This window comes from Myotis myotis, unplaced genomic scaffold (genome assembly GCF_014108235.1).
Source record: "Myotis myotis isolate mMyoMyo1 unplaced genomic scaffold, mMyoMyo1.p scaffold_m19_p_14, whole genome shotgun sequence".
NCBI lineage: Eukaryota > Metazoa > Chordata > Mammalia > Chiroptera > Vespertilionidae > Myotis > Myotis myotis.
The window spans coordinates 35151181-35176106 of record NW_023416318.1 but is presented as its reverse complement, the minus strand read 5'-3'; the positions used below and the strand labels follow the sequence as shown (position 1 = coordinate 35176106).

General features: G+C 39.6%; 1 protein-coding gene across 7 annotated transcripts in view; it reads right to left on the bottom strand.

The window, feature by feature from the left end:
* The window catches only part of SLC8A1 (solute carrier family 8 member A1), a 351818-nt gene that overhangs the window by 65056 nt on the left and 261836 nt on the right, over positions 1-24926 (bottom strand). For 4 of the 7 annotated variants that reach the window (XM_036334760.1, XM_036334759.1, XM_036334762.1 and 1 more), the window contains 5 exons: positions 9942-10048; positions 6758-6778; positions 6314-6331; positions 6184-6198; positions 1865-1933 (listed from right to left, as the gene is read on the bottom strand). In XM_036334760.1, the coding sequence (XP_036190653.1) occupies positions 1865-1933; positions 6184-6198; positions 6314-6331; positions 6758-6778; positions 9942-10048 (230 nt within the window). Of the gene's footprint in view, positions 1-1864; positions 1934-6183; positions 6199-6313; positions 6332-6757; positions 6779-9309; positions 9414-9941; positions 10049-24926 lie in introns of all 7 variants that reach the window. The other 3 variants (XM_036334755.1, XM_036334757.1, XM_036334761.1) reach the window with 3 other exon arrangements.

The window sequence follows — 24926 nt, the reverse complement described above, 5'->3', positions numbered from 1 at the left end:
GGCATTGAAGCAGGTATAAAAGCTTGCCAGGTGAAGGTGGTGGTAGGGTAAGGAGGGGCATTCCAGGCAGAGAGAAGTCAAAGCACAAAGGCTCAGTGTCATGGAAGGGTCAGGGCTAATTTCATTGCCTCAATGTCATGAATGTGTAAGATCTCACTCCACTTATATGTAACTGAGAAAGGGCAGTTAGGTAAATCCTATTACTGCTCTATAATGATACTGATAAATTAGCATTTATGGTGCACATTTTTGACACTGGCAAAGAAGATAGCTGAGTCTATTTTTAAAAAAGTGTCCTCTTTTAAATAAATTTTATTGAAAAGAGAAATAGTTTAACAGCATTTTAAAATTATCTATTATGTTTGTTTCCTTTTCACTTTGAGTGTTGGATCAAATGCAATCCATTTTACTATGGTCAAATCAGTTTCATTTCCTTACTTATGCAGAGTGAGAAAATCAATTTTCTCTCTCTCTGTCTCTCCATATATATATATATATATATATATATATATATGCACGTGTACTTTTCAAACTCATCATATTTATTGACAAGCTAATAATAAATCACATATCATATAACATCATGATCTTAACCAACCAACACAACTTAAAGATCAAATGTATAATTAATAACCACGGTTGAAATCAGTATTGATAGGACATAAAACAATCCTGTGATAAAATCATCAGTAGGGGAACCTCCCTTCTCCTGAGTAATTGATTCTGTAGCTAGTAAATAATAGAAGCTAGTAGGTACCTGGGATCTGGACAGAGCAGAGGGATGCACAAGCTGCTGCTGATGCTTTCAGGCTCAGGCTGCATTTTGACGCAGCGTCACTGTGAGCAGTGAAGGGTTGAGAGGGAACCCTATTAGAAAACAATACAACCCACAGATCTGTGCCTGAGGAGCTACTGTTGACTTTTCTTAATGTATTTGCCATTTTTAATCTTAACAAACAACCTCGAATTTGGAAAGGGATACAAAGCCAATGGTGGGATAACTGGCTCCAGGCTATTTTAATCTTTGACTCAGATCTATGCTGAAAGTCTGAGAGCAGAGACCTCTTGACAGTGGTCAGCACTGGCCTCTCTGTTAAGAGCCTGAGGAGACTTGTACTTTTGTTTCCATGAGGAATATTCTGGAACAACTCTGCAGTCAGGGCTGGGTATCATGATCATTGAGTAGGGGTGTGGGAGGTGGGGATGAAGAAGGTGTTACTGGGGCAGATAGACGTGTAGTTTCTACTGCCACAGCCAGTGAGGGGCTGTGGTGATACCAAAGAGTGAATATCTGTGTCCTCATCCGGAGATTCAGGTCAAGGAGATGGTTTGTGGGCCCTGAACCTAAGGAGATCTGGGATAGCCGTGGGATCCTCCAGTTACCCTGCCAATGTTCCCCTCTGGAGAAACCCCACAGATGGACTATCATCTGTGCACATATGACTCACATCATGTTGGCTGAAGGCAGGAAAGGCAGGCTCTGGGAAGAAATACAGCTTGCCTTCAAAGAGACTTCAGTATACTTGGAATGAAAGACCCATGCTTGAGTAGCAAGCTTTGCAAGCAACATGGGATATATTGAAACTTGAGAGGGAGAGGCCATTGGGATCAATCCCCTCTGATGGTCCATGCTAATCCCTCTACCATGCACACCTCCTGTCCGGTGCCAATGGGGTCGTGTGTTGTTGCTGCTAATCTGCCATCAACCCCAGCTACAGAGAGCTACTGCATTATTTAGCAATGTTTTAGAGGGGACAGGGGCTAAACTGGGTCACGCTAATGTCTAAAGACCTGAAGAACATCTGAAGACAGTTCACTTCAAATTCATCACACTTGTTTTCTAGGATCATGATGAAACGAGTACCTGTAATGGTGATTACAGTAGAGGGAATCGGATGTTCTCTAGCATGAACTTTCCTGAAGACAGGTTGGCCTAGCAAAAGGACAGGCAGAAAGTCAGCAGGATGCATTGCACAGGTTTGCTAGTAGAGCTCTGTAGAATTAGTAAGCTAAACATCACACTGAGATGCACACATCACAAGCAATGTTAGAGGACTGAGTGCTCATAGGTCGCGCCTATGGAGGTTGCAGAAGTGAGAGCTGAATAGGTTAAGTGTTCTACAAGCCAAACCAGATCATGTGAATGAACCACACATGCCACAGTAGGGGGTGCAGCCAGATTCCTGCAGGTTTCTGAAATGGAGTATTCACACCCTCTAAGTTTCTGCTTCCAGAGTCATCATGAAACAATGGAAAACACTTGGTGCGATGAAAGGTAGCCTGGTTTTCCTATTGGTGCCAACAACATAGCCGAGAGTAGGCCATTTCCCCAGTTTTTTCACATGTGGAACAAGGACAATAGTTACCTGCGATGTCTACAGCACAAGTTTGTTTGAGGGTCAAATAACATAACATCTGGGAACATGTTACATATTTCCTGGGGACTGTGAATGGGAGAATGTTGTCATTGCAGGGTACACCATGGTCATAGCAACTGTTTGGATTACCTAGGCCTAGGGTTTTCATCAAACTCCCGGTTCAGTTGACCACCACATCTACCTGCTATTGGCTTCTAGTAAGAGCTACCCAGACCTGACCTGGGAATCATGAGATTGAGGACTTGGTTTCAACTCTGTTATATGCTTGCTGTCTAAACTTGAACAAGGCACTTATCTTCTATGGGACTTGTTTTTTTCAATTTTAAAATAAAACTGAGCTTGAAGGGGGTTTGTTATTCTAACCTATGTGCTGGAGTGATTAAAGCGTTTAACTGTCAGAATTTTCATAGTTTGGCTTCCTTCCATGTGCCTAACTTAGTCTATTACATGATGAGCATAATGTGATTGGAAGACTAGCTTTTAAAAGAGGTATATTGACTGTTATATACTTTGAATTAATTAAGGAACTCCGCCACTGCCTGAGGAATCAGACATGACTCTCTCCTCTCCAAACTGAGCCAGAATACTCAATTCTATTAAAAATAGATTCAAATTATGTGCACCCTCTTTTGGGGTCCCCCTGGTTTTTCATATGACTAGCATTCATGCTGATGGCATTTATGAAACAGCTGGGCTTTGAATTGAAAAGGGATGACGATGCAGGAAGGAATGAAGTGGTTAGGAGAAAGGAAATAAAACTGCTGGGATCGGAACACTCATTACATGGCCTTGGACTTAAGTCAGAGGGCCAGGCCCTGAGTCCTGAATGGGTGATGTGGGGTAGATTGATCAATATCTTTGTATCCTCATTTCCTCTCCTATAAGTGAGAACAATAATATCTTCCTCTATAGGTTGAGGATTAAATGATATAATAAACAAGAATTACTTTGCAAACTCTAATGAGCTATAATGAATAGGGTTATCATGTAAGGTGTCTGAGGGTCAAGGGGGAATGAGCTCATAGGTCCAAACAAGAGCCTTTTAATGAGGCAAGCTCTGGGAGCAACAGGTAAAGATTTACAAATTCCAAAAGTACCTCCAGAACTTAAATGGCCACCACTAACTAATGAGATCTCTGAAATATAGGTGCTGGGCTGTGCACCAAACAGTTCCTTAAATTTCCACATATCTTGCTTCAAATTTAGATTTTCACACTCAGCTGCATAAGACACATAAATGCCGCAGGCAAAATCCAAAGGCTAGCCCTGGCCAGTGTGGCTCAGTTGATTGGGTGTAGTCCCATGCACCAAAAGGTTGCTGGTGTGATTCCCAGTCAGGGCACATGCCCAGGTTGCAGGCTTGATCCCCAACTGGGGGTGTGCAGGAGGCAAACGATGTTTAGCTCCTACATCGATATTTCTCTCTCCTCTTTCTAAAAATCAATAAAAAATCTTTTTAAAAATCCAAAGGCTAGATTAATTCCTCAAATTCCTCAAAGCCTTGCCTTCAAAGCCTCAAATACCTGCTGGCCACACCCGGGATTTCTTTAAACTAACCAATGACAATCAAGGGATGTGCGCGCCATAGAGATGACCACATCCTGTGTAAGAAGACCCGACTGGTGCCTGGCCAATCGGCAGGGCCCACAGTCAGCTCCCCTCCCCTCACTCCACCCCCTATTAAAACCCTGTTTCTCTCACAGCGGTTTCACTCTGCTTCTGGTCACTGCGTCGGCCAGGAGACGGAGTCGAGCTAGCTCAATAAAGGACCCTCTGCTTTTGCATCGGAAAAAAAAAACAAAAAACAAAATACCTCCTTGGAACTTAAAGATGCTTTACACTGTGGAGACCAAAGTCTCAGAATGTTCCCCAGAAGCATCTGTAGAGTGGATCCCAGGCATTCCAGCCTAGCTCTGGAGGAGAAGGGTCATGTAAAGGGAGAGGCCCATGTAGAGATTCCCACAAAGTTCTGGAACTCTCTCTTATTATAACAGCATCAATTTCAAGTCTTGGGAAGAGGTGGTGTCAACACAAAAACTGCTATGTCAGATGAAAGTTTCAGAAACAAGAAAGAACTTGAAGTACATGAAATGGCAGAAACCTTCAGAAGAAGTGATTCTGCTCTCTTGGATGCAAGATGTGTCCAAGGCAGCAGATGTTGGACATAACTGCACAGATACTCCAGAGCTTTATAGGAATAGTTTCCGAGAAAAGAAACTGGGATCCAATTATCTAGATACTAAAAGAGAAGATGTTTCAAGTGATACGGAAGGAAGACCCTCAAAGCCAAATCCTGACACATTCAATGTTAAAGGAAATAGATATCCAAACCCTCAATGCATTTTAATAAGGCATTCGTTCTACAGCCAGAGACTTTTAGTTCAGGTCTCATTAGCTGGCCACATAGGGCTGAAGGTGCTGCTTGGTACTATAGTATTTCTACAATGGCTGACTTAAAAAAAATTACTTCAAAGAAGCCATGAAGCTCAACTTGCCCAAATTCTACCTTCCTCAAATCTCACCAGGATAATTAACATATTGGGTGACAGAAACAGAATATTTCCAAGAACGCTTCAAGGAGTTAAAATGGTGGACGAGGAAAAGAAGACAAAAATTTAAAAAAGAAATGAAAATTCCTGAACTTGGATTTGAAAACAGCATGTATGGCTGTGCAGAACTGGGAGACTTCACCTGGGAGAACTTCAGATGAGTCAGATTTAACAAATCCTCTACCAGGACTTGTCTTGTTTAACATTTTTATCCTTTTCAATTTCTATGTCTCTGAGAGTCTATGAGTCATCTTGTCATTAAATATTTTGTCTGGAGAGAGGCAGAGGAGAGTAAGAGTCCATGTGAAATTGCTCATATTCAGAAAGTTCCACTTTGGACAGAATCATGTTGGAGCTACTGAATCATGAGTTTATACTTACAGTGGTTGAAGTTAACCCTGACTCTCACGACAGCATTTTCAACATTAGAATATTTGGCAATATATTCTTAATTTTTTTTTTTTTTAGCTATCTGATTTCAGGAAAAAGAATTAGAATACTAACACCTACACAGTATATTAGACATTTGATATTTATCTCCCTCTAAATCTGCGTAGACGATTTTGAAAGGATGAGGAAATATTAAGGATCAAAAGAGATGATGCTGTAAGGAAATACCTTTCTTCCATATACAAGAAAATAGCTTTAGAATTGTGCTAACCAACACGGTCCACACAGGCTGGGTACCAGTCTGAATTTAAGGGTTTTATACGTTTTGACTGGCATTTTCAGTTTTTGTAGAGCATTTTGTAATGCACTTTACGTGGTAGAAATATTACTCATTAATTTACAAGTGTTAATAATGCTAAAAATTAAGTCCTCAAAGAAGGGTTTGTCCATATTGGTGTGGTGGGATGATGGGATGGGTCTTCTCCCAACAGAGTATTAGCTACTATTAGTATCCTGAGCTTGGGCCATGGAGAAGTCTTAGATGTCAACCCCTATGTTTTCTTGTCTTAGTTACTCTGGTACATTTTGGAATATCTAGCTGGGGACATTGCACATCACCAGGGCTATGTGAACATTTGTAAACTGACCAGTGTCAAAATGTGAACAATTATAGAATATTTTAAATTTGCGTGTAAATGAATACAACACACATGTTGTTAGTGTGTAAAACGTTGAATGTCTAAAATCAGCAAGAACACACCATGTGCGACAGCTAAGTGTTAATATACAGGTTATATAAGATGAGGCTTTGGTTTGGTTTTTAAGGATATTTGAAGAAAATGAGGAACATTAAAAAATTATCTTACCATACAGGCATTTTCCTTCATTAAAAGAAAGTAAAAATGACAAATGATTTTTAAAAAATGTATACAATATATGGTGAAAACAGACAGTAAAAAGTAAAATTTGATGTCATTAGACTTTAAAAATTCATACCTGTTATTGTGAAGCCACCTAAAAAAGAAAAAAATAAATAAATGTTACAATTTATTTAAGTCACACTCTAAATAACAAATATCGGTGATATCAGACTATTTGATGACCCATCCATGGGATAAAAACTGGCCAAATTATATTTACAATTAAGAAAAATATGAAAACATTTGTTCATGACTTAATCATTAATCATTCTTTTAAGATTATAGGATTTAGTGCACACATTTAATTCTGTGCATGCATAAGAAATCACTGATTTTTCAAAAGGTTAAACTAAAACTGGAATATAAATCTGACCTTAACAAAAATAAGGCCAATGGGCCTAAACAACAATCTTACTAGTAAATCAATAGAAATAAAAGTCAGAAAGCTATTGTATCACCCGACAGAAATGGAAATTAACCTCGAAAAATGGAAAGGAAATGCAAGAAATGAAATGCTTACCAAGCTCATTCAATAACAGGGCTGTGAAGGAAACAGACAAAGACAAACACAGAATAAGAGAACAGATGAATAATGAAAGCAAGAGGAATATCAGCAGAAAGAAATCCAGGCAGATCTGATGACAGTGGTAGGGAGCCACTGATAAAAAATCAGTGCATCCCAAAGAAATGTGGCATTGGGAATATTTCTACATAATCCCAACACGAATTTCTGCAAATGTGTGTGATTGACTAATATATATGTATATATATTTCATTCTATATATTATTGCTTGACATTTAGTCAAACATTTCTACTATCTATGCTTGTACAAAGTGTATCTATCTAGTTTACCAACTATAGTAGAAACATTTTATGAATTTAATCCTAAACTTTATTTGAGTGAATCTTTTCCTGAAATATTTTCTGGGAGTTAGTTAATTCAACATATGAAAGTCTTAAATCATGCAGGATCTCAGGCATTATACCTTTCATTCAATGAAAATAGATAAAACATCTTAGGAAATTTCACTTTGACCACCCTTTTTGAAAGGACACTTTGGCTCAAAATAAAGTTCTCTCTCTGTAGGTTCTATTTGCATGATATTTTGGCCATCAACACATGCTTAGTTTTTAAGTCCTCAAAACTCAAATCCCAGGAATTAGTGCTTATTTTTCTGTCCTTACCTATGACTTCTGCACATTGTAATTGGACAAGCCAGAATGCTTCTGTGGACACCTAATTCCATGGAAAAACCGCATGGCGTTGTGTGTGTGTGTGTGTGGGGGGGGGGGGGGGGAGCATACACAATTTGTCTTTCAGGTTATGTGTTTTAAACCCAGACTATACTGAAGCACTTCATTTTGTTGAAAGCTATCTGGATGAAAGTATCAAATAAATGACTTCCGGAGTAGTAGATGGGGATGTTACAATTAGTTTTTCAGGCCCAGTTTTCCTTCTAATGGTAGTGGCATTAGAAGATACTTTCTAAAACAAGTCAGTAATTTTATTTATAGTAATAAGAATCTACTTGGCGGGTGAAAAACTAGATAGTGCTATTAAGGAATTTTAATTTGCTTTTACATGAGGGCATATTTTACTGAAATGACAATGGAAAGAACTTTATCTGAGATGCTCTCCCTTTAGGGAGGAATTCATTGAGAAGTAAGTGCTTCTTCCTGTATGTTAATGAGGCATTTTTTGATCCCATCTTTGTAAGAAATCAGCACAATTTTCTAAAGTGTCTTTTCCTTCCACCTGCTGTCCATGGAACATATTAAATAGGCTGAATTAAAATGGCTCCCCAGTGGTTTTATTCCCCCCCTTATTCCAAAGGCTTCTGTTACCATTTTGAATGTGATTAAATCAGGAACATAAACTTTTTTTTTCTGAAGGACTCTGAGGACACCAAGTTCTTACAAATGTGGGATTAGTTCAATTCCCCCAAATGTTGGGTCTATATAAAAATTAGTCCTATATATTTCATTTTTTACATGTAAAAGTGTAAATTTCTTCAAAGTGGTCCATCTAACCAATTGTTTCTATGCAATTAATATACAGTATGCTAAATTTATACATATAATTAAATGAATAGGACTCCTTTTTAAATAGCCACTATTAGACGATAATTATAGGAAGTCCTCAATAATTCAGAAAAACATTTCTTTAAAGCTGATATAAAATTCTTGCCCTTTCTTATCAAATATAGGCCACATAAAATAGATATAAGGTCAAAGAGAACAAAGAAATTAATTGATTTCTTTATTCAAATATTTACTACATGTATAAGTACAAATTAACCAAAAAAATTATTCTGAGGATATGGCTGCTTACTCTTTTCTCTTTACTATACATGTTAAAATTTGTCAATCCTATAAAGAAAGAAAGGTTTTGGAGCATAAGACTGGGTAGGCCTTAAGCAAGGGCTAAATTCTTACTGAAGGACCATTTCCTTCCTACTTAAAGAAAATTTATATGATTATGGTTTCATACGTATGGTCCCTTTTAAATGTCATATTTGATCATATAAAAATAGCATGCCCAAAGAGCACTAGAATATTGATGCCATTACTCTTTAAGATATTTTATTAAATATTTTTTTGAAACCTGGTCCTCTGAAGAAACTGAGTTATTTAATTCTTTTGAAATTTCCCATTCGTTGCCATTAGACATATTTGCCACTGCTAACAGGTATTAAGTAGTCTTTATCACTAACATTTTAGGGGCGATTTAATAGTTGGAACCACATTTGAAAATGACCCCTGAACAGTGAAAAACTAAACACATGAATCATGCTTTTCTAATTTATATAATCATTTCTGAGTGCCAGAAATCTCTTCCAGCATTGATTAAATCTGGTTTCGGTCAAGGTTAGTTGGCATTTCCTGAAGGAAATGGGGGCAGAGCTTGGTGCACTTGTTAGGGAAGGAAAATGAAACTGCTAAAGCTTCAAAGGAAATGAAGTATAGTACTTGGAAGCCGAGGAAGAGGAGAAAGTTAAGTGTGAGAGTAGGGAGACACGGAGAGAGAAGAGTACAATTTCTCGCTGGTACGTCTTTGTATACTCTCACACCTTTCATTCCTCTTCTTATCCATATTGGCTCCTCAAGCACAAGGGAGAATTTGCACTCTTTCTCATATTCCTCACGGTCAAATATTCTAATGGTAATGATCTTCCTGTGGGAACACAAGACAAAGGCAAAACAAATGGTTGGAGTCACACGCTCATGCTAGGTGTTCACCAGGCCGAATGTTAACGGTGATGTTATGGAGGGAGAAATGGCAACACATGGACCTCCTGAAGTATGTAAAAGGGCATCTTGGGTGCTCTCAGCTGGCCCCCATTGTTTTCTTTGCTAATTTGTCACGTTCACAAATTCTTCCTGCTCCAATGGGCAGTCAGGAGGTACCCTGAATTAGGAAGAGTAATCAGAAAGTTGGCTTCATTTTGGCATAGCAAGCGACTGCTTCAACTCTCCCAGAAATGGAAGCTTGATTGACTGCATTGAAAATTAATAGCTCAAACTTATAACAGGCAGAGTGGTCAAAACTGGCCAATGGAGCTCCAGGCAGGCCCGAGATCTATGCCCTGTTACATAGGGGGAGGGATATGTGTGTTGTAATCATGTTCTGAAGAGTACAGGCATCCAGGGTGGCACCGGCCAGCAGAAGCTGTTGGGCTCAGCCCTGGAGCAGCTCCCCCACCTTTCTTCTCACTCATCTCCACCAGGCGGGGCTCTCCAATCTCAAGGAAGAAGGTCTTGTTTTTCTCATACTCCTCATCATCAATTACCTTGACTGATATTGTTTTGCTGAAACAGAGAAGAATAGAAATTGACGAACAAGGGCAAGAGGAGAGAGAAGAGAAGGCACATAAAGAAGAGGAAAGCAGGTTAATGAGCTGCACTTCCAGTCAAACAGCAATTGAGAAACTTCTGAACTGTGAATTTTTCCTTAGAGAATGAGCATGGGATAGTTCTGAAAGATCAGAGAGGGTCACCCAAGGCGCAGCTCCCCTGGCCAGGGCCACAGAGTTATTTCAAGCAAAACAGAGCACTCACTACTAGCAAGTTTATCTTCATCATGAAAAGAAAAAGCAGAAGAACACAGGCCACAATAGTAAGAAAAGAAAAATATATTTATTTAGTCAATGCCTTAACTGTAGAACCATCTGGGCTGTGCTATGGAAATCACCCCTTTAGAACAAATCAATCAATCACATCAAAATTTTAACAGAGCTTATCTCTGAGTGTTAGGCTTATGGGTTATATTTTTGTCTTCTTGGTACTTTACTGTATTTCCAAAACATAATATTATCAATATCAGATTTTATGGAAATAATAAATGTATAAAAGCACCGCAAAAGAAAAGATAAAGTCCTTTATTTTACCCCACCCAATGCCCTAGAATTAAACTCTTACTCAGGTTAGTCAGATTCCCTACCAAGATCACAAGGGAAGTTGCTCATGCTTTGTCTTTCCAAAGATGGAGCTGAAGCCTTTCCACAGCTGTCTTGAAAAGTGAGGGGTGAGGAATTATGATGTTACAGCTATTCTCATCCCTCCCAAAGCTGAGTTTCAACTTTCACAGAATATACCATTTACCCTACTTTCCAACCCACTGACATACCAAGGCATTTCGTTAAGAATTCTTCCTGTAACCCATCCTTTGCCGTGGTTCTCAACCTCCTGGCCCTTTAAATACAGTTCCTCATGTTGTGACCCAACCATAAAATTATTTTCGTTGCTACTTCATAACCGTAATGTTGCTACTGTTTTGAATCGTAATGTAAATATCTGATATGCAGGATGGTCTTAGGCGACCCCTGTGAAAGGGTCGTTCGACCGCCAAAGGGGTCTCGACCTGCCGGGGTCCAACCCCAGCAGGTCCAGGGGTCCCCAAAGGCGTGGACGGAGTCGGCGAAGAAGGAATGACACGGAGAGAGCGTTCAGTTGATCAGCAGCCTAGCTAGGATCTCCAGCCAAGTTCTGGTCTGGATCTCCAGAGAGGTTCTGGTTAGGATATCCAGCCAGGTTCTGTGTCCATGTTCTCTTGCTAGGTTCTCCAGCCAGGTTCTCCAGGTTCTCCAGCCAGGTTCAGTCACCAGGTTCTAGTCAGGTTCTCTTGCCCATTTCTGTAGTCAGGTTCAGTCCAGGATCTTTTGCCATGTTCTCTCGCTAGGTTCTGTCTCTAGGTTCTGAGGCCAGTTTCTGTCCAGGATCTTTTGCCATGTTCTCTCCAGCGAAGTTCTTCTGTCTCTAGAGAACGTTCTGTGGAGGTTCTGTGTCTCCTGGTTCTGTCTCTCTTGGTTCCGTATTCTAAGTTCTGTGTCTTGCTGTCTTATTACATCTGTATTTATACCAGTTGATTCAATCCTATCAATCTCTATTACAAAGGTTAGGGCGTTTCTTATCTCCATTCCAGTGAGTAAAGATTATGTAGCTTAAGCATGATTGTTCGTAGTTAAAGTGATTAATTACCCACCTGGCACTAGTTAAGAGGTTTTATTCCCTCCCTAACTTCAGGGGAAAATCCCTACCTGGGGAAACAACCTTTCTCAGAGACCTTGGTTAAAACACATAGTGCCAAGAAGGTGAGCAAACATATTAAGAACAGTATGCCATATATGCCAGGTCCTTTGAAACAGCAAGGATGGACCGGCTCCCAGCATCGACCCACAGGTTGAGAACCACTGCTTTAGTGCTTCTGGCCTTGTGGTCTTCTGGTTGTGAGTAACTGACAGGCAGGTGGGGCAAATGCTAATATTATGCAAACTCAACTTCCCATAAGCCTTGATGATTCTGAAAATTAATGTTAATTTTCATGTATTACACCTTACTCAGAGCTCCTATACACTTGTCTTTGAAAATATGTTGTGTGTTTGTTTTTTTTGTTTTGTTTTTTTTTTTCAGTAACACTGGCCAAAACATTTCTGACTAAAGTTTTTAAAACAATGCATTTATACAGCCACACAGCCTTAATGGCATGGACATTATTTGGTTTGGGATAAACTGAGTAGCTGATGAGTGTGAGAGATATAGGGACCCACACAATTTGTATAATAAAATAAGCACTTAAAATTTCTCATTACAGCATCACTATTCACTAGGGTCATAATCCTTAAAATTTATTTCAGTATTTGATAACTGTGACACTGGAAAATCAAAGATGAAGCAAAAGAACACAGTTCCTCTGTGGCTGCCTGGCAAAGGTCCCTAAAACAGATGGGATTTGCATAATGGCATATCATTTCAAAATCATTAGTTACACAATCAATAGGGCCCCTGGCAGGAGGAACCATTACATTTTATATTGATTTTTTTTCTACTTGCACAGTAAAGCGATTAATTGAAGTGATTATTAAAGGACATGCCAATCAATTTAAAGAGGCAGGATGAAGCCAGTCCTTATGAATTAGTCCTCGAGACAGGCAAACATCAAAAGGGATAGGTAATGTCCACCTTTGGCTTCAGAACAGAACTATTTCTTCCCTCAGCAAGGATAGCAAAGGTAAAATAAAGTCACATATATTTTACAGGGATGTCTTTTGCTCACTTTCCAAGCCTAATGTACAAAAGAAACTGCCACCCCTTCTTCCGTCACAGGGGAAGTTAGCTGAGAGGGGCTGATTTAGTGAAGATTCCATTACACCGTCTTGGTAAAGAGCAGAAGCACGCCTCTGTTCCACCCCTTTGCTCCTCACAGTGCTGCAGTGGAATTAGCACCCGCCAGGTCTGCAGGGACCTTAATGTGCCTGCGTTGCCACACCAATCCCATCTGCACAGGGCTTTTGCACTGTCATAGGAGCCCTCCCTGAGAACACAGATTCATCTTGTCTTTTCATTTGTTCTGTGAACCAATGGGAAGCAGTCAGATAGTGTTTGCTATTTTTTTTAAACTGAAAGGTTAATCTAAACAAGACTAGACCAGTGAGGAAGACAGCGCTTCAACCAAAGACAACTCTTGCACTCTTATCACCCTGGTAAGGAACACATAGAATACTTTTTCCTAATTACTATGATAAAGGGAAGAAAAAGTTCTGACTTGATTTTTTTTTTTAAAATATATCTCTGAAGGTGAACAGTGTGTAGTATAAAAATTATGTTTTCTGGAAACTAGCAAGTCAGTTACAATACAGTAAGTACTTTCTCACTGTGGCCAGAATTTTAATGGAAATATTTTTTGGTTCCATTTCTGGGGTAGAAAAGAATTTGGTTAAGAAAGATCAAGTTATTTAGTGGAAACATACAGGTCATTTTTTAATTTTTATTTTTGCAGTGCCTTTCCTTTGATGATAGTAAACCAATATCTACACTCTACTTCTCAACCTCTCTTTTACCTGATGGGTCTCAAAAGACCTAAGCACCTTAAAACATTCTATCTAGGATTTCTTCCATCGAGTGGTGACTCAGGCAGGTGGCGAGAGGGAAAGAGGTGGTTTTATTTGTGTTGACTAACAAAGAAAAATCTTTTCAAAATATGTTGTGGTCTCTCATTAAGCTAAAGTTGCAGCAATCTTTTAATTTTTTTTCCAGTTTCTGGTTCAATTTGTCCTTCGGTGGTTTCTTTTCCCCAAGATTGACCTTAATGTTGGCAGAAGTGAGAAAAAGACGAGTTGGAGGATTAAGCAGAAGAGAATCTTTCTAAACCCTCATGCAAAACATTTTAGTGAAAATTCACATATTTAGAGACTGCAATGGCTCTTTTAAATTTTATTTTATTTTTAAGATTCAGCCTCTCTTTAGGCATACTCAGAGGTCCATGGACTGATGGGCGCTTTGCATTTCTGATTTCATCCGTCTTTCTAACACCCCTAGAAATACCTTCTACTACTTGAAATTGATGGAAGCAACAGTGACTCAGAAATTAAGTGATTTCCAAGATTACAAAGTGAGACGCCTGTGGCTGGCTCCAGAGACCAATAGCTTTCAATTATGTGACCCACAGGTCACCTACCCATTCAGCTGTGCAGTGTTTTTATGGCCACTTTAAAGGAACTGGATCATTATTTTAAATTAATATGGAGGTTTATCGTTCTACCTTTATGTTAACAAAGACTGCCTGAATGGACCACGATAGATTTTCAATTCTATTTTTAAACGGAGGATAGCACACACTAGATTCCATGATGGCAGTCTTAAAGAGTTAAATCCTTGAAGAGATAAAGGTCCTGTTAGGCTCACCAACTTTGAGGCTTTGAGCAGGTGGCTTGTTAGAAGTCCAGAATTTCAGGGCCCACCCCACAGCCACCAAATCAGTTCTGCATTTTAACCAGATCCTGGGATGATGCCCGTGCCTGTTTAACCAGATCCTGGGATGATGCCTGTGCCTGTTTAACCAGATCCCGGGATGATGCCGGTGCCTGTTAAAGTCTGAGAAGTGCTTCCCTGGAGAGGGCAGTGGGTTCTTAAGTGAGAAAATGAATTAAGAGGCTGGTAATAGTTGGGCTTAGGTTTTGGAACCGTTTGCATATTAGAATCACGAGTGGCACTTTGAAATCTGTAAATGCCAGATCAGTGAAATCAAACTTTTTGGTTGTGGGGCCCCAACATGAATATAGTTTTTAAAAGTTTTCCAGGTGATTGTAATATGAAGCCAGGAGACTGGCTAATGGAGAGCCAGGATATATGGCCTGATGTTTAAAAGAATGTATTAAATAAAGAATAGGTAGAGTGTGAGGACGTCAGAACTAAATTAGCAATCTAGGCTGAAACATGGGAGAAGTACTGGTTTGTCCTTCACTGATGTTCTTCTTTGGATTATATAGAACACTTAAAGTTTTTGTTTCTCCTCTTAGGAAATACTGGTCTCTGCAGACAACAGGTGAGAAAACTACCTATAGCATTCAGGCAACAGACTTCACATTCATACAGAGGGATTTCCTTCATAACAAAGTGATAGGAACTCTGGTGAGAGGATTTCACACAAGTGAGGTTCTATTTGGAGACTGAAAACACTAAGGGTTTCAATGGCCACAGAAGACAGCAATGCCATATACTTTCCCCCTCTCAGAGAGCCTCTGAGCCATGTCAGTGAAAGGCCATGTCCAGGGAAGTGGAAACTTTTCCCACTGCACTCAGACCCAAGAGAGAAGTGACTCAGGGCTGACTGCATACAAAGGAAGAAGATCTGGTAACTTCTCTGACCACAGAATGATGTCATCAGGTAAGGAAAGTTTCAAACTTAATCCCCAGTACACCTGATGTTAAAAGCTTCAAGGTAAACTCCTATGACTCAAAAAGACAAATAAATCAGCTAAAACATTGGCAAAGAGTCTGAACAGATGCTTTTCCAAGGAAGATAAACATATGGCCAACAAGGACATGGAAAGATGCTTAACATCATTAGTCATCAGGGAAATGCAAGTCAAATCCACAATGAGATATCAATCCGCACCCATTAGGGTAGCCAGAGTCAAAAAGGCAGATAGTAGCAAGTGATGTAGAGAATGTGGAAGAATTGCTGGTGGGAATGTAAAATGGTACAATAGCTTTGGGAAAGTCTAGCAATTTCTCAAAAGTTGAAAAATAAAGTTACCATATAACCCAGCAATTCCACTTCTAGGCATATACCCAAGAGATTTAAAAACGTATGTTCACACAAACTCTTGTACATGAATGTTCATAGCAGCATTATTCATAACAGCCAAAAGGGAAAACAACCTAAATGTCCATCAACTGATGAACAGATAAACAAAATGTAATATATTCATATGATAGAATGTTATTCAGCAATAAAGAGGAATGAGATTCTGGTAGATGCTACTGAAGGACAGTATAATATGCTACCCCAGGCTATGCCATCTCAGTATATTTATTTTGAGCTTTAGGCACTTGAAAAACAGCAGATGCAAGAAGAGGCTTTCTCTGAACTTCCCCTTATCTGCCTAAAGACAGAACCTCCAAAAGGAACTCCACTGTTATAAAATCCCCTCTCAGGAGTTCCATCAGCCAGGGAAGATTAACTCTTATCACAGGAGAGGAGACTAGAAGTCCATACCAGATCCAGGCAAACTTTGTCACAAACTGTCATATGTCTCATCTATTCTTCTAGGGCAGTGGGTGGCAAACTCATTAGTCAACAGAGCCAAATATCAACAGTACAATGATTGAAATTTCTTTTGAGAGCTAAATTTTTTAAACTTAAACTATATAGGTAGGTACATTGTTATTAACTTAATTAGGGTATTCCTGAGGCGTAGGAAGAGCCACACTCAAGGGGCCAAAGAGCCGCATGTGGCTTGCGAGCCGCAGTTTGCCGATCACAGTTCTAGGGGCCTATTCATGTTTCCCCAAAACCATTTACTCTTCCTTAAGAGGCCACATACCCCATCCCTCTTTTCTGTTAAGATATTTAAGTCATTTCAGAGAATGACACATTTTTTCCTCAAGTATCTCCCATATGCACATGAAGTATACATGTTAATTTGTTTTGGTCTTGTTAATTCAATTTTTATCACATTGTCTCAGCCAAGAACTCTGAAGGGTAGAGGGAAAATTATTTTTCCTCCTGACACTATAACATGATGAACCTTGAAAACAGAATGGTAAGTTAAAGAAGCCAGACACAAAATTTCACATATTGTCTGATTCCATTTAAATGATAAGTCCAGAATAGGCAAATCCATAGAGACAGAAAGTAGCTCAATGGTTGCCTAGGGCTGAGGGTTGGGGAATTAATAGGGTTGACTGCTAATGGGAAATGGGATTTCATTTTGGGGTGTTAAAAATATTCTAAAGTTGATTGTAGAGATGGTTGCACAATTCTGAGAATACACTAAAACCCCACTGGGTTGCATATTTTCGGGTGAATTCTATGGTATGTTAATTATCCGATGCATGAAATTTTTGCATGGGTAGGGTCCCTAGGTCTGGCTGGTGATCAAGGCTGATCTGTGAGGAGACCAGTGGGACGATTGGAGGGTGGTGTCGGCCTGCTCGCCAGCCGACCCCACCCCTCACTGCTGCCACGGTCGCCTCCCTTTGCAGGGTGACCAGCAGGGTGATCGGGGGCCCCCACTGGCACCCGCCTTGGCTGGTCTGGGGCCTGCAGGCTGGGGCCAGCTCCTGTGTTTAACAGATTCCCCCTGGTGGTCAGTGCATGTCATAGTGACTGGTCGTTCCACTGTTCGGTCAATTTGCATATTAGCCTTTTATTATACAGCATAATAAAAGGCTAATATGCAAATTGTCCCCTCAGGAGTTCGACTGACTGGGAGTTTGATCGCTTGCTATGATGTGTGCTGACCACCAGTGGGTGGCGTGGAACACAGGGGGCGATGAAGAATGAAGGAAGGCCCCGGCCAGCATCCAGAAGCCAGGAGAAGGAAGGCCCTGGCTGGCAGCTGTAAGGCCCCTGATTATTCTTAAGAATAATCAGGTACCTGTGACCATGACCATGGCTCTGAGTGGTTCCACAATTGTGATGGAGTCACATGACCTCCTGAAATGCTTCTTTAGGACAGGAACTCAGGTTGCAAATTGGCCCTAATCTCTGGCCAGGCCTAGAGACCTTACCAAATTTCGTGCACCGGGCCTCTAGTATCTGAATAAAGCTAGTACTTAAAAATAAAGAACAAGTTTCAGCATAAATCCTAGTTTTTTTAAAAGGCAGTCTCTTTGGGTAAGAAAAGGTTGTGAGACTATTCAGGGTTTTCAATAAGGAGTTTCAAATTTTGCTGGTCCTGTCAGACAGAAATCAGGGTGTCGCATGCCAGGAGACAGTAAAAAAAACAAGGACATCAAAGCTAAGTGCCATTGCTGTGTCTGTCAGCTCTACTGCAGCTCAATCCAGCCCTCCCCTCAGATTCCCTCAGAATGCTCCCTGCCCCTTCCAGGGTCCAAGGCCATGGATATGCTTTGACAAGCTAAGCACTTCTGAGGGCTGTTACCTCAGGCCTGGCTTCCTTGGCTGGTTTCTTTTCCCCAAATCTTATGACAATGCCAGAAGCAGAATTTCCTTCACAGAATTTATTTTAAAAGGAAAGGAAAGGGCTATAATTGTAGGCTATGCCTGCTGCCCTTGCATCAACTGCTCTCTCCACGGTGGGCATTACCCAGCACCCTGGTTGGCATTGATTTGTCACCACCTCCAAGGAAAGATATGCTTGCTATAGGTTGCTTTGCGTCACTTGGTTTAAATTTCTGGACCATTTAAAGCTTCTTATTCTCTTCACAAACTGATTTGGTGAGTCGCTTGGTGGTTTGGAGTTAGGGAAACAAAGGGGCAGTCAGCGAAAAGCCTTGCATGTATTCTAGTCAGTTTCCATAGTGACCCAAATCGACTCCCCTGTCCAATTAACATTCCAAATAGGATAAGATGGGCTGCTCTTCATATTATTTCTAACAATATTTCACACCATTTTTAGATGATTGGTGAGAGACTTTGGGCATGGATTTGTCTGGGAATTTGTTCTAGGTTCTGTGCTCGATGGTCATGGAAAAGGAAATGAATCATGACTTGAATCTGTTGTTTCCTTTGTTGAAATGTCAAACTGGGACTCAGGTGTCTTGAGCTCCTAACTTGGCTCTGCCACTGTCTAGCTAAGGTGTTCTGGCCAGTTCTGGCATCTTCCTAAACATCGACGTTACTGTCTATTCAATGGGCAGAATCAAACTCATTTCACAGTGATTTGGATGTTCACAGTGTTGTGATGATCAAATAATGGGTGTCATCATTCATCAAGTGTGAAAAATAAAACTTCACGGATGGTTTCAAAGATCATATGATATAATGCATGCAAAATAATTTTGCAAAGGATTATAACTATAAAATGTTAGAAACAGTTATTATTCATTGAAAAGGAGTGGTTTACTTTGTAGTCCTTACTTGCCTGTTCATCCAGTAACCAAAGGGGCAGTTGGCAGATGGTGGAGGTGGGGACAGGAAATATGTGATGGAGTGACAGGCCATACCCTCAAATTCACTCTCATACGTAGCTTGGACCACATCCCATATAACGGGGTATCCAGAATAGAGGCTTAAACTCAACGAAGCAAGGGGCATGAAACTACTGTTCAGCTTTCCTGCCCCAGCTCTGCCAGGTTTCCTCCCTCTCACCACATCAGCTAGACACACAGAGGGGACCGGAGTCATACTTTTCCTGGAGCTCCTGCTAGGAAGCAGAGCCTGACCAGCCTGGATGGTACTATTCTGTAATTTAAATAAACTCCAAAGAGGAGAGTTGCTAAAGTAACTAAACCAAAGCCATTCTCCAGGAGGCCTTATCATCTGTGCACTGATCTCTCTGCATTATCAAGTGGTAATTGAAATCATTGCTTCAAGCAGGGCAAGAGGCGGGAACAGCTTAAATCCTGCTGTTCTCCAGGGAAACCAGGGGAGTTTCACAGGGCACTGGAGTGGTGGGCATAAAACCTTGCCCTATTTTATTTCCTCTGTTTACTTTGGAAACGAATGGTAATTAATTCATTTTTTTCCTGTGCAAAATAGATACAAATGTAATTCTTTTTTGGTCTCCCTCCTTTTAGCAATCAATGGCCAGCTTTAGTCTCAAAACCTATGACTTATCGTCTTGTCCTAGAAGACATGCTAGTTGAAAGAGACATCACACAGATCCTAGAATTATTGTTCCAACAAATAATATGCTGGAAATTCTGATACCACCCAAGGCTCTATCCCATTATGCCTAATGTGAAAGTCACATGAGCAAAGTTTATTAAGATGAAATGATACGGATATATTAAAAAGCAACCTTAATTTTATGATTTATAAAATTTATACTTAACTGCTGCCTCACTCTTCTGCTGTCCATAAATTTCAGTTATAACTTTTTAGGGGAAAGTGATAATCTTGGGTTTTGTTACCTAAATGTGCATGCTGAGACAGTTTAACTCAGTGAAAAATAAAGCATTGGGCACCATGATGAAATACACCAAAATAGATCTTGGTCTAGATTTTTTTAAAAATTGTTTAATAATATTAGTATTGTGCAAGTTCCATGGATAATAGAGGCACTTTTTAGCAAAATGATAGAGGATTCTCATCATCTTCAAACTGATTCCTTAATTTGTTAGGACTACATATTTATCTATAATCTGAGATCATCACTGTACTCCTTAGAGGGAATATAAAATTCTCTCAAGTTCAAATTCTCCAGTAAAAGTTGTTTTAACAAATTCCTCAAAGCTAGGGATAATGTTAAGAGTACTCTGTGGCATCGAGCCTCTTTTCTATAAACTGAACACATAAACATTTTGGTTCAGTCGTAGGAACTTCAGATAAATTCCCAATTTGCCACCACCCTTTTTAAGAATCTGGAAGTAACTGAAATTGATACTGCTGAATTTCAAAGAAACTGTTGGTTTTCCATCCTTTTCAAATGTTTGCTTCATCTTGAACATTTTAAACATTTTTGGGTTGCCACTAGACTCTCTCCAAAGATTATTTCTCCTTTGGTCTTAACAACTCTGTCAAGACTCATTGTTCAAAATGAAGAGTTTCTCTGGAAAACAATGGAAAGATTTCACTCCTCAAATGTTACAGGACAGCAGCTAGAATATGCCGAAAAGAGGCCAGTTTAAAAATAGAACACTAAGAAACAAAGCCAGCTTTCTTATTTTTTTTTTTTTAATTCATATTATTTCTGTTTTCCTTTCTTCCCTCTCTTTCTCCCTAGCCACAAAAGTCAATGGCCAATCAATATCTCTGCATGCATCCATATAAAATATTCTAAAAGACAGGCTATCAGATACTTTCTTGAACATAGCTAAAAGAAATCAATAACTAGTGAATTGATGATGATTTTTATAGTTCACATTTCTACTCCATGTCTAATATTGAATTGCTATTTTACATTAAATGAAGTAATCAATCCTTATGTCTTCATACCATAGTCTCTATAAATATGCTTGGATTTTAGTTTTGCATTTCACAATGGAGGACAATGGTTACAGATTATTAAATAGTATTTCCTGGAGACTTACCCAGTGGGGTATAGAGTTGGAAAGGCAGGTTGGTCTCAGGTTTGTTTATCCTGAAGGTGTCATTGTAAGAGGCTCTCCAGGAAATCTTTTAAGCAATTCCAATGTTAATTTATTTCTACGAATAATATAATTCTTTTTTAAAAAAAATATATTTTATTGACTTTTTACAGAGAGGAAAGGAGAGGGATAGAGAGTTAGAAACATCGATGAGAGAGAAACATCGATCAACTGCCTCCTGCACACCGCCTACTGGGGATGTGCCCACAACCCAGGTGCATACCCTTGACTAGAATCGAATCTGGGACCTTTCAGTCTGCAGGCTGACGCTCTACCCACTGAGCCAAACTGGTTAGGGCAATAATATAATTCTTAAGAATAATCAGGTACCTGTGACCATGACCATGGCTCTGAGTGGTTCCACAATTGTGATGGAGTCACATGACCTCCTGAAATGCTTCTTTAGGACAGGAACTCAGGTTGCACAATTCTTGCCCTGCCATTTACTGCCTGCCCTGTGTAAGTTACTTATTCTTTCTAAGGCGCAAGCCCCTGTTCTGTAAAGTGGTTATAATAATGGCACTTATTTGACTGCTGCAAATAGTAAGTGTGCTAATACATATAAGATGCTCAACACAGAGCCTAGCACATATTAAGCACTCAATGAATATTAGCTATTCTAGTATGACCCATGAGCAATATTGTGTCAAGTAAACAACTGGGACTCTTGAGGTTGAACTGTCAGCAATTCATGCAAGTGAATTAATCTATGCCATAGTTTCCTCAACTGTAAAAATGGAATAATTTAAGGTTGTTGAGGGGATCATAAGGTTGTTGAGGGGATTATAAGGGAAAACAGAGCAGGACCTGGCACATGAAAGCACTCAATCAGTGATGGTTATCTTAATTATTATTACTGAGAGCAAGGAGAAGAGAGACTAGGCTGAAAGGATTTCGGTAAAGCTAACTTACTGATAGGTAGGTTATCAGAAATCAGTAATACAGAATTTTTTAATCAAATTTTTCAAAATGTGTATCTTGAACTTTTGCTTTTCCTGATAACCTTGACAAAACTTGATTTAAAAAAATGTTTTTACTGATTTTTTTTAGAGAGAGAGTAAGGGAGAGGGAGAGAAAGAGAGAAAGATTGATGTGAGAGAGAAACCTCAATCAGTTGCCTTCCATATGCACCCTGACCAGGGACCGAACCCAAAACCTGGGCATGTGCCCTAACCGGGAATCGAACCAGCAACTGTTTGGTGCACAGGACCACATTCAATCAATTAAGCCACACCCTCCAGGGCCAAAACTTGATTTTGAACAGATATCTGCCCTTGTTCATGTGAAACATCATAAGTTAGCAGAATGAACAGTAGCTTGCATTAGCAAGTTTGTATTTCATAGACTCTTTTTCACTAAATACAATTAACTAATATGAATTGCTTTCAGATAATTTATTTTTCTTGAATTGTTTTTCATGCTTATTAAAGTAATACTTGTTCATTGTTGAAAATATGACAAATAAAGAAAAAGAAGAAATCACCCATAAGCCTGCCACTAAAGATCATCATTTAACATTAAAAACACTTGTTTTAGCCCGGTTTGGCTCAGCGGATAGAGTGTCGGCCTGTGGACTCAAAGGTCCCAAGTTCGATTCCAGCCAAGGGCATGTACCTTGGTTGCAGGCACATCCCCAGTGGGGAGTGTGCAGGAGGCAGCTGATTGATGTTTCTCTCTCATCGATGTTTCTAACTCTCTATCCCTCTCCCTTCTTCTCTGTAAAAAAATCAATAAAATATATTTTAAAAAATACTTGTTTTAGCCTTTAAAATACACAATTGCATAATTTGGACCCTATTATATGTGTATCGTATGTATAAATAAAATTTTGGTGTCATAATTTTTCACTTAGTTATATTTTGAACATTTCCCATGATTTTTCTAAAAACCTCCCATTTAAAATGGCACAAGATGTCCAAATGAAATATCTTTATAATAATGTAATTAACTATATATTAGTGTATCTTTTGAATGGTTTTTGGGACATTTTTTCTCTCTACTGTTATCTAACTAGACCAGTGGTTCTCAACCTTCTGGCCCTTTAAATACAGTTCCTCATGTTGTGACCCAATCATAAAATTATTTTCGTTGCTACTTCATAACTGTAATGTTGCTACTGTTATGAATCGTAATGTAAATATCTGATATGCAGGATGGTCTTAGGCGACCCCTATGAAAGGGTCGTTTGACCGCCAAAGGGGTCGCTGCCCACAGGTTGAGAACTGCTAAACTAGACTGATCTATATATTATGGGAAGGGGGAATAAATAAAACAAGCCAAAAAATTATAAATTTATGGTGCTTCCCTATAGATGAATGGCTTGGGATTAGCTCTGTTAGATGCTGATGGGGTTCAGGGCAGGCCGCCCCCAAATGTGCCACTTGGGCATGTACATTATTTTGAGCTGAAAATAATCAAGGCTCCACAGACTCAAGGAGAGCTTTCTACCAGTCCCTTCACTGCCTAAAATAACTTTGATAAGAGAGAGTGCTTTGCCAGGCATAACTTTTTATATCAGAAAGACTTAGCTGCGGCATTTGTTTTCCCATCGTCCTATGAATTGTCTTCCTCACTTTTGAAGCCCCAGACCCCTACCCCCTCTCCTGAGCTCAGAACAGCATGTAAGCCTCAATTGCCTGACTGTCTTTGTAGGCTACTGTAGACACAAAATTAATTTTGTGTTTCTCCAGTTAACCTCTCTTCAGCCAAAGAACCTGGAAGGGAAGAAGGAGAAGGTCCTCTCCTACAAGGCGAATGTTTGTTTTCCCTCTTTCTATGCTTGGGTGACACTCCAGGCTCCTAGGTTGTAACCTCCAGCAGCTCCTTTTTCTATAAGACTTTCTTGAAGTTCTAGTCTGAATTGTTCCCTAGGAATATTTGCATTTCATTCTCTCCTCAGTCCTTGCTAACCTTTTGGCTAGTTTTCCTAAAAAAAATTTCAGGAATCATCTGTCAATACTGTTTCCCTTGAAGGGCATTCCTTCTAAGCTTCTGTTGATTCATAAATAATTCCTTGTGCTAAAACCCTTACAAATAGCAAGGATTGGCGCCATCCTACTAATCACCCATTCCCACATTTGCCATAAAAATAGCATTAGTTATTTTCCACTCAAATTCAGCCTTGGCCTTCCCAAACACTCCATTCTCCAGCCTGCAGCACACAGTCTCTGCATCCTCAGTCATAGAAATCTCCGTGCTCACCTCTCATTATACAGATGAGCAAATCCAGATACATTGAAATAACCAATGCCTCAAAGCTAGCAGATTCCAGAGTCAGGACTAAAATTCATCTCTAAGTCTAAAGCCACATCTGATATTCACTTTGCTATCCTAGTTGTTTTCTTCTCTGGTACTGCTGAAATCCAATTCACCCCTCTTTGTAGAAAACCTTTCCTTCCCCCCTCTCTCTTAAAAAAACACACATGATATATCTATCTATATCTATCTATCTATCTATCTATCTATCTATCTATCTATCTATCTATCTATCTATCATCTATCTATCTATCATCTATCTATCATCTATCTAAATGTAGATAGATAGATGATAGATAGATAGATAGATAGATAGATAGATAGATAGATAGATAGATAGATAGATATACAAATTTCAGAAAGGGAGGGAGAGGGAAAGAGAGAGAGAAACATCAATGACGAGAGAGAATCATTGATCAGCTGCCTCCTGTACACC